General features: G+C 42.5%; 1 protein-coding gene across 1 annotated transcript in view; it reads left to right on the top strand.

Moving 5' to 3' along the window:
* Positions 1 to 1,089: 1,089 nt before the first annotated feature.
* The window catches only part of LOC310771062 (HORMA domain-containing protein 1-like), a gene marked incomplete at both ends in the record, with an annotated part of 26,626 nt that continues 17,707 nt past the window's right edge, over positions 1,090 to 10,008 (top strand). The window contains 6 exons of the mRNA XM_083663741.1: positions 1,090 to 1,101; positions 1,226 to 1,370; positions 7,222 to 7,285; positions 7,684 to 7,720; positions 7,881 to 7,901; positions 9,747 to 9,773. Coding sequence (XP_083519867.1) covers positions 1,090 to 1,101; positions 1,226 to 1,370; positions 7,222 to 7,285; positions 7,684 to 7,720; positions 7,881 to 7,901; positions 9,747 to 9,773 — 306 coding nt within the window. The remainder of the gene's footprint in view (positions 1,102 to 1,225; positions 1,371 to 7,221; positions 7,286 to 7,683; positions 7,721 to 7,880; positions 7,902 to 9,746; positions 9,774 to 10,008) is intronic.

Raw genomic sequence — 10,008 nt, 5'->3', positions numbered from 1 at the left:
GCATGATTCCTCCCTCAAATATTGATGTTATCCACTCCACTATTTGTACTTAGGCTTCAAAAGCCCTTCTGGTGCTGTTAGACCTATCTACCTTATTTTTGGCGGCCATTTTTGCCTGATCTGCCTGATGGGTGCTTCTTCCGGTGTGATCCTCCCAGCCTTGTTGCTGACAGCTTGACACCCGTCTGGGCGAACGGAGCAAATCACTAATCAGGTCCGGCTTGGCAAAAATCTCGTCGATAAATATCCCTTTAAGAGCGCAGTGCATTCATGGGTAATCGCCTGCTGTTGCTAATATTACCCGCTAGTTAGTTATGTTAGCGTTAGTTATATACGCTAAAACACACATAGGTTACGCCTCGAATCTCACATAGGTTACGCTAAAACCACCACCGCAAAGCGTGTGGGTTTCAGGCCGAAACAGTCTCGAGCCACTATCGTCATCTTTAGAGCACAATATTCCTGGAATGCAAGTTTAACTAAACAGTTACATGTCCTCTGCATTCTACATAAAATTAAGATATTACGGGTTGTTTTATTTGGTATGTTACATACTTATTGGCCAAGTTATGTTCAATTCAGCCAGGGTACAAGGGACTGAGTGTAGGTGCCGGTGGCCATCTTTTCAAATCAAGTAGCCATTTAGGAAATGGCAAGCTGCAACAATAAGTCACGTTAAACCGGACCTTGTACGCACAATTATTTTTTACAGTGGGGCATTCAAAAATAAGGTGGATAGGCCCATTTCAAACAATCGTTTTGAGGTGGTAAAGCAGGGAGTAAAGCAGGTGTAATCAATGACATTAATGAGGGCCCTGGCACTAAATGGAATGGAACAATCATGAATGGTATTGGTTAGACCTGCTTTACTTCCTGCTTTGTCACTTCAAAATGGTTGCTTTGGAACGGGTCCATAGAAACCTCCCGGCAGGGCACGCTTTGCTAGCGGAGAAGAAGAAAAGGCGTGTGTGTGTGTGCTTCACCTCCCCTGCTACAACTTCATTACAGCATGAGTTTACAAAGATTGAAAAATATCAGTTATCTGCTTGTTATTACCTTTCACCTGGACTTGAAGTTGTTAGCTTCTACATGACTAATATGGTATCTGTCTTAACTGGCGAGTAAAAGCAAAACTACAAAACAAAAGACAGTAATTACTGGATTGCTGCCATGTTTACCTGGTCCACACATTCAACCTGTGAGTCATTGTGTTTCACTCAAACAGCATCATCAGGTGTTGCTTGACACAGTTACCACAGAGCAGCAGTCCGTGCTTGTTGTCAAGAAACTTCTGGCCATTGCAGTGTCCAGCATCACCTACCTCAGGGGCCTTTTCCCAGAGAAAGCCTATGCCAGCAAATATGTTCAAGGTACCTCACATTCACATACTGTATGAAAATGTATTTGTCTCCATACCACAGCACCTGGTACATCCCACATTTCACCAGCCGCTTCCACTATTTTACCAGCCAACTAGATTTTTAAAGCTGGATACGACCTACAGTACAAACGAGGCAGTTTCTTGCCGGTGGCTGGTAGCCAAACTGATCACCCACAGCCAAAGATTGACCAACATTTGGCTGCTGTTAATTTCCTATTGTGATGAAGTGATACTAGCTGTCTTGATGTTTCATCTCATTTGCCATTTCAAATGATGATTTGCTAACGAGAGGCTTATATTTAGGGATGGGTATCGTTAAGGAATTAACGATACTACTACTCTTATCGATACTGCTTATCGATCCGGTACTTTAACGGTACTCTTATCGGTACTTTTTGTTATTTTTAAGAGAAAAAACAGAAAAAAATGGTGCTGGTTGTTGTCGGTTCTTTTTGTTATTTTTAAGGGGAGAAAGAAAAAATAGTTGCAAAATCTTAATGGGTGCGTTTTTATTATTAATTTAAATATCCAGCATTATATAAGAATTATCTCCTACCACTGCCAATACCAACATTCAGCTAGGGAAAGCATCAATAAAGCACGACAGTATCTGTCTGCTGCACTTGCCCCCAAATCAAATCAAATAAATATCCCCCCCTGCTCTGAAAATAACATTTCTTTAGGACAACTGAGAGATGATGCTCTGTTGATTTATTTCAGACTGGGTTTTTGATTATTAACACACCCAAACAGCTGGATAATGTTTACTACAGTAGCTACTCTCGACTTAATCATCCATGTTCACATCCTACCTGATGACGAGGTGGGTCCGTTTATCATGGGTAACTACAACCGGGTCATTATTGACAGATGATGAAGTCGTGTGAGCTAGCTTGTCGAAAACTGTGCATTTCTCTGTTTGTACCTATTTGATGCACTTTAGTGTTTAGACAAATTGCTCGTGTTTCCACCGCTGCTAGTGAATGATTTATCGCACTTATGACAACGTGAATTGTCAGCATCAACTCGAGTGAAGTACAACCAGACTTTTGATCTCTCCTGTTGATATCAAAGAGAAATATGCTCTCAATTGTATAGCATGGTACTTTACGATGTTACCTGAATGCAACACAGGTGATGACAGCCAATGACATGCACGGAAAACTAATGTGTGTATGTGTGTGTGTGTGTCTCTGACCCTGTGTCATTGTCAAAGAATAGACAGCTCCGTGTGAGAAAGAAGCACAGAGAGAGAGAAAGAGAAACTGCTCGTTTACATTTATTTCCTCCGTCTTGCTGCTACTCTGGGAGTAGCCTGGGTAAACCCATCCCCCACGTGACCTGCTCTCAGACCTGTTCTCAGTCACTATGGTCTGGATTCCCACCATTGTTAAACGATTTCCTGCGGTTGTTGGCCCCCCCCCCGATAGACCGCTCCATTACGCAACCGTCATCCAACCAGCTTTGTGCACAGAGCACATGCGCAGTGCAGCAGATGGCGTCATCGCTCTGCGACCTTTGTTGTTAGCAAGCGAGCTAACACTTTTCATTTCAGTACTGCTAGCACGCAAATGGTTACAACCAGCTACAAGAAGAGAGAACATCGCGTGACGGTGGTCAGGGAATGAAAGAGGAACAGGACAACAGTCTACACGGATCCCTGCTGCAGATGGCCGCAGATCTGGAGAGATATTTGTGGCTGTGAAGAACAGTCATCATCTATACAGCTGCTGCCAACCTGATGAGGAAACAGGCGTGCTTGTTATGCTGGACACTGAATGCCAGACTGCAGACTTCATCCTCCAGTGCTGTTCGCCTCAGGACTTGAAGGGCTAACGTTGTACCATGGACTGTATACATTCTGTGCTAATAATGCTAGCATGCTAACATCCTTTTCACACACACACACTGAATATACCGAAATGCTAGATTTGATCATGGACTTAACGCTAATGTTAATCAAAAACGGCCGCAGTCATAACGGTAAGGTGTGTTTGACCTAATTGAAATATTAACGTTAATGCCCTCACATTTCAGCGTGGTTACAGATAAACCTATTTAACGCTAGCTAGCTACAGTAGATTTTTGGAGGCGTTAATGTGAATGTCATGACGTAGTGAGCGTAGTATTATACTGTATATATAATCCAGATGTAACCTAGCTATAGCTAGACGTTAAGAGGTTAGCGTGAATGCGACTGAGACCTGACATTACTGGCTTGATATCATTCCAGATGCAACCTAGCTAGATAAGCTCCACACGGCTGTATGAGTAGCTACAATCAAATGTATCAAGCCTTGATATCATATTCCAGATCCAACCTAGCTAGCTAGATGTTAAGAGGTAGGAATATACCGAAATGCTAGACTTGATCGTGGACTTAATGTGAATCCAAAACGGCCACACTCATAACGTTAAGGTGTGTTTGACCTAGCTAGAAATATTAACGTTAATGCCCTCACATTTCAGCGTGGTTACAGATAAACCTATTTAACGCTAGCTAGCTACATTACTGGCTTGATATCATATTCCAGATGCAACCTAGCTAGATAAGCTCCACACGGCTGTATGAGTAGCTACAATCAAATGTATCAAGCCGATATCATATTCCAGATCCAACCTAGCTAGCTAGATGTTAAGAGGTAGGAATATACCGAAATGCTAGACTTGATCGTGGACTTAATGTTAATCCAAAACGGCCACACTCATAACGTTAAGGTGTGTTTGACCTAGCTAGAAATATTAACGTTAATGCCCTCACATTTCAGCGTGGTTACAGATAAACCTATTTAACGCTAGCTAGCTACATTACTGGCTTGATATCATATTCCAGATGCAACCTAGCTAGATAAGCTCCACACGGCTGTATGAGTAGCTACAATCAAATGTATCAAGCCGATATCATATTCCAGATCCAACCTAGCTAGCTAGATGTTAAGAGGTAGGAATATACCGAAATGCTAGACTTGATCGTGGACTTAATGTTAATCCAAAACGGCCACACTCATAACGTTAAGGTGTGTTTGACCTAGCTAGAAATATTAACGTTAATGCCCTCACATTTCAGCGTGGTTACAGATAAACCTATTTAACGCTAGCTAGCTACATTACTGGCTTGATATCATATTCCAGATGCAACCTAGCTAGATAAGCTCCACACGGCTGTATGAGTAGCTACAATCAAATGTATCAAGCCGATATCATATTCCAGATCCAACCTAGCTAGCTAGATGTTAAGAGGTAGGAATATACCGAAATGCTAGACTTGATCGTGGACTTAATGTTAATCCAAAACGGCCACACTCATAACGTTAAGGTGTGTTTGACCTAGCTAGAAATATTAACGTTAATGCCCTCACATTTCAGCGTGGTTACAGATAAACCTATTTAACGCTAGCTAGCTACATTACTGGCTTGATATCATATTCCAGATGCAACCTAGCTAGATAAGCTCCACACGGCTGTATGAGTAGCTACAATCAAATGTATCAAGCCGATATCATATTCCAGATCCAACCTAGCTAGCTAGATGTTAAGAGGTAGGAATATACCGAAATGCTAGACTTGATCGTGGACTTAATGTTAATCCAAAACGGCCACACTCATAACGTTAAGGTGTGTTTGACCTAGCTAGAAGTTAAGAGGTTAGCGTGAATGCGACTGAGACCTGACATTACTGAAGTGAATACAAGTGACCTATATTTTTCAATCCTGTCTTTGAATAAAAGTTGTACATTGTGTTATGCTTGAAAACCATGTCTTTGCTCCCTTATGTGTTCACAATTACAACAAATCTGTATGGTTTATCTGTTGGCATTAAACCGTGGTATTTCCTTGGGTGATATTCCATATTTGTCATTAAACCTAGCTGTCCACATAAATTTGCAATGATGATCGACCACGTGAGATATCACAAGTAGCCTACTTTTATTAAAAAATAAAATGCAAAGAGAGGTTTCCTTCTCTAACTATTGGTGCGTTCACAAAATATTTACACGAGATTTTTTTAATAAATAATAATCAATAACGTGGATAATGATGACATCTGCAGCTGCTGGACGAGAGACAGAAGAAACTACGAACGAAGATTGGAGCAGAGGAGGACATGACTACAGAGAAACTTAACCGACCAGCACTCTGCTTCAATCAATGAATGCTTATAGCCTAATGTTACTGTAGCCTGGATGACGTCAGCTAATGCTACCCAGCCTTCCAGCGTTTATCTTCCATAATGCATTAAATCATAATCACAATGCGAAGACATTAGCTGATCACCACAGAGCTGCACAGACAAGTTTATCAGATAATTTCGCCGTAAAATGTGTCCAGGTGATCAGCTCTGAAGCCCCGGCTTGTATGGTCCGCTAAAATCCGATTTCGATATAGGTGTTATTTTGATCAATATTGTATAGCTGGCTAGACAGAGGAGTTTATCTGGAATCAGTGTGACAAGATCCCTGCTGCTAGCTTGTCTGCCTTTCTGTGTCAGAGTATCTAGCTACATTATCTGCATTACATGCTACACCATGCAAATATATTTCGATATAATTCAAACAATTAGCCCACTGTACTACTGGACTGTGTATTGCTGTGAATAAGTTAGATTTGATTGTGTAAAGTGTATCAGCTTTAAATATCCAATATATACAGCATTAAACAAACGACCAGCAGCATTCAAATGTGCAAAAACGTTATATTTATTGAAATGTGGTGATCTCATGTCACATTACATAATGTTATGCCCAAATGGTCTACTGCCCAGAAGCGTCACTTTACATGTTTGGTAGGGAATTATTTTAATTATGTTAAACCAGCGTTTATCTTCCATAATGCATTAAATCATAATCACAATGCTATGAAGACATTAGCTGATCACCACAGAGCAGCACAGACAAGTTTATCAGATAATTTCGCCATAAAATGTGTCCAGGTGATCAGCTCTGAAGCCCTGGCTTGTATGGTCCGCTAAAATCCGATTTCGATAACGCTAGGTGTTATTTTGATCAACAGACCTCAACCTCAACAGCTGTTTTCACTTGAATTTCCTCACGTAGTTGCATAGCCATATAGCTAGCCAGCTAGTAGCTAGCTCGGGAGCTATGCTTTAGAGAGGCCAAATGCTAACGGCTAGGTAGTGCTAAGCCGCTGCAGCTGTTACACGTCATTGACAAAGACGCACTCTCTGATTGGCCGATCACGGCAGGACTGATGTTGGCAGTCACGCCGTCACTCATTGGCTGCGGGGTGGCTGCGGGTCTGCGCGGGTCTTTCAATCGCCCCAGAAATCGATCTGAATGGCCCGGAGTCTAGACGCTAGTGACTGGGAACTGAGAGAGCAGGTCACGTGGTGGCTGGGTTTACCTAGGCTACTCTGGGAGTGCACGCGAGAACTGCTGCATTAACCCACTGTAACATCTCCGTTCTTTCTTAACGTGTTGCGGTCTCTGTTCTCCTCGGCTCAGCTGCCTTCCCTTCAGTGTGTGCATGTGTGTGTGCTGCCAGCCCCGCCCCTCCTCAGTCAGTGTGTCGGCTCCTCGCTGGCAGCTGCCTGTCTCTCGTCTGATGAGAAAGCAACGCGGAAAAGAGGATCTGGATCTCATTTCTCGTTCGGAAATCGCAAAAATCACATCACAGGCATGTCTTACGGAGTTGGTGCGAAAAAACAACGTTTATGTAGCAAATAAATAGGAAATCTATTTTCTTAATTTCTCCAGTACCGATAAGAGAACCGTTAACGTGAAAGCTTTGATCCTGCGGTATCTCGAAATCCGGCCCCGGGGTCCGTTTGGTACCGGGTCTCGGTACCCATCCCTACTTATATTTGTTTTCCTCTCCCACAGATCAGAAAGTGATGATTCTTAAGGAGGGCCGCAGTTGTCCTGGTGCCAATCAGATTGTTCAGTGGTAAATAACTCCAGTACAGTTTGACACTTAAGGGGCATAGCCACTGTTTAAAGTGACTGGGGAATGGCCTTTTGATGGTCTTGTTTCTGGAATGGGACATAGCTCTAGTTCAAACAGGGACTCAAAAGTGGGCGGATTGGACCGGAAACAAACATGGAAAGTGACTCGGAAGAACTCAATGTTAGTTCTGAAATCTGGATTTTTGACATTAGATAAATCCTAGGTACTGGGATCCATTCCACACCAAGAGCATATTGATATAAATGTACAAGACATATTTGTAATGTATTATGATACATATAAGTAGCTAAAAAGGTGAAGAAGTCATTTTTCATAGTTCCGTTCTAAGAAGATGTTAGAGAACATGTTAACTGGCTGTGTTTATTTCATCCTTCCAGGATGCACGGATGCTTTGATGCCATTGAAAAGAAGTATGTAAGTCACCTCCTGCTTTGAGATGTGTCATGTCAGCTTGGTGGTGCGTCATGATCAACTTAGAGACCACTCCTAAAAGTCAGAAATACACTCAACTGCCAAAGCTCATCCTCATTGACACTTTTGCTCATGTAACTGATCCAACTTGTTTTTCCACCAGCTGCGGACAGTCATTTTGTCTGTGAGTATCTTGGTACCTATTGACAAACGCATTGTTTGGTGTTTATGGATGATGTGTGACAGTCATATTCACTTTGTGAGGAGCTGACCAAGTAAGTCACAGTGGAAATGGATTTCAAAAGATTTTGACCTGATTGATATCTACAATACTTTTGACAATCTTGCTGATTATTGTGGGGCAGCCTTTGCTCTTTAAAGGGGGACTAACCCCCTAGATATGTATTAGAACAGTGATTTGAAAATACCTATGGAAAAAACCAAGAAATGACATATGCTCTTGTCTATACTGGACTCTTTGGCTGTGTTGAAGTCCAGATTTTTTTTCGGAAATCGACGCCATTACAGTTTGCCTATTGCCTCAAAAATAATTTATTTGAGAGGGGCCATATCTGTATAAATATCAACAATTAGCCAACGCTGGTGGCCTGTATGGAAAGAGCTTTGCTCAAAATGGTTGAAAGTTATATCAATTTGGTAATTCAGTGGCGAACTAGAAATTTAATTATTTTTCTGCATGTAACCCTATGGCAGTGTGTTAAACTACGTTACGAGAGCAAAGTGGCATGGGCTCGTTACAGCAGCACACCGCACAATACGACAAACCCCCCGTTCTGGGGTAACACAATGCGAGATTTCTCTACGTCATTCCCTCGTCCAAGTTGCCATATAGTCCCTTTTTCATTTTAGTTTGGGGGCTTTTCGTTGTTCTTGTTAAAAGTTGTGCAAAAGTTTTTTCCTCTCAGCGCAGTGCAGGCTGCCTGCGCCTCCTCCCTCCTGCATGCATGGGGCGCTTGTAACCTCACGGAGCAACAAACAAACAGACAGAAATAGCTGGTGTGCGATTTAGAGAATACAGTCTGAGATTGGGTACAGGATTGAAGGAATCCCGCATCTGTTTGCGAAGGTGCGACTGGACAGGACGCTTTTCACAGACGGGCACAGTAGTCGGAGCGAGGCGAGTGTCTCTCAGGGCTACTCAGGGCAGAGCTGCAGATCTCTCCTTCTCCTCCGCGCATTCAGTCTGTCCAAAATCATTACCGATATAATCTCAGTAGGAGGGATGCAGGGAAATGATAGTAGCCGATGTGTTTAGAGAAGCTTTGTCACGTTGTCACGTCGTAGTATAGCGTTATATTTTACATGTGCGCTAAACTGCGACCATATTTGTTAGCGGAAATATCAGACTGCTCTCTCTACTCTCAGAGCACAGAGAGCTCTGCTCTGCTGCGCGCGCCCGCGGAGCTTGGAGCTAGTGCATGAGGTTTACAGTACGACTCTCTCCCGCATGCCTGGGCTGGAGAGAGCTGCTTCCAACTCGGACTGATAATATATACATCATCATTCGAGCTTATTCAGGTAAGATATAAATAAAGTAGTGACACATTCAGCGGGAAACTAACTATAATTAAGACATGTGCCAACTTTGACAACGTTTGGTTCAGTATTTTAAGAGCAAACTTCAATAAGAATAGGCTTGGAGTTCTGAGGAGCCGAAAGGGTACAGAGGGGGTAGGGGAGTAATTATCTTGAAATCCCATAGTCTTTGGGGGCACTGTGACGTCAGTGTGCCCCTAATCTCCCATTCATTTGAGAAAAAAAAAAAAAGCAGTCTTTGACCCTAAGAGGGCGCTTATGCCAGGTATGCTGCTGAAAAATGATACAAATGGTAAAATGGCAACAGTTTGGTGTCAAATGTGGAAATTCTGACCAGAATTCTTCACACATCACCCCCAAAGTCATATATATTGGTTAAAAGCTGAAAAAAAGTGTTTTGGAGGTTAGTTCTCCTTTAAGGAAATCCCAAAATATCCAGTGCTGATGTTGGATTCATTTGATCCCTTTCTAGATGTACACTGATCCAGAAAACCCCCAGGTAATTTGCAAGTCTAGTCCTTGCAGTTGTTGATGTTTTAACACCCGGTCAGCTGGGCTCCATGTTGCTATGTGTTTACAGATCTCTCTCTCTCTCTCTCTCTCTCTCTCTCTCTCTCTCTCTCTCTCGATCAGCTGGGCTCCATGTTGCTATGTGTTTACAGATCTCTCTCTCTCTCTCTCTCTCTAACACCCGATCAGCTGGGCTCCATGTTGCTATGTTTACAGATGTCTCT

Source organism: Poromitra crassiceps (genome assembly GCF_964638095.1).
Source record: "Poromitra crassiceps genome assembly, contig: HAP1_SCAFFOLD_325, whole genome shotgun sequence".
Lineage (NCBI taxonomy): Eukaryota > Metazoa > Chordata > Actinopteri > Beryciformes > Melamphaidae > Poromitra > Poromitra crassiceps.
This window is presented reverse-complemented; position numbering and strand designations above follow the sequence as displayed.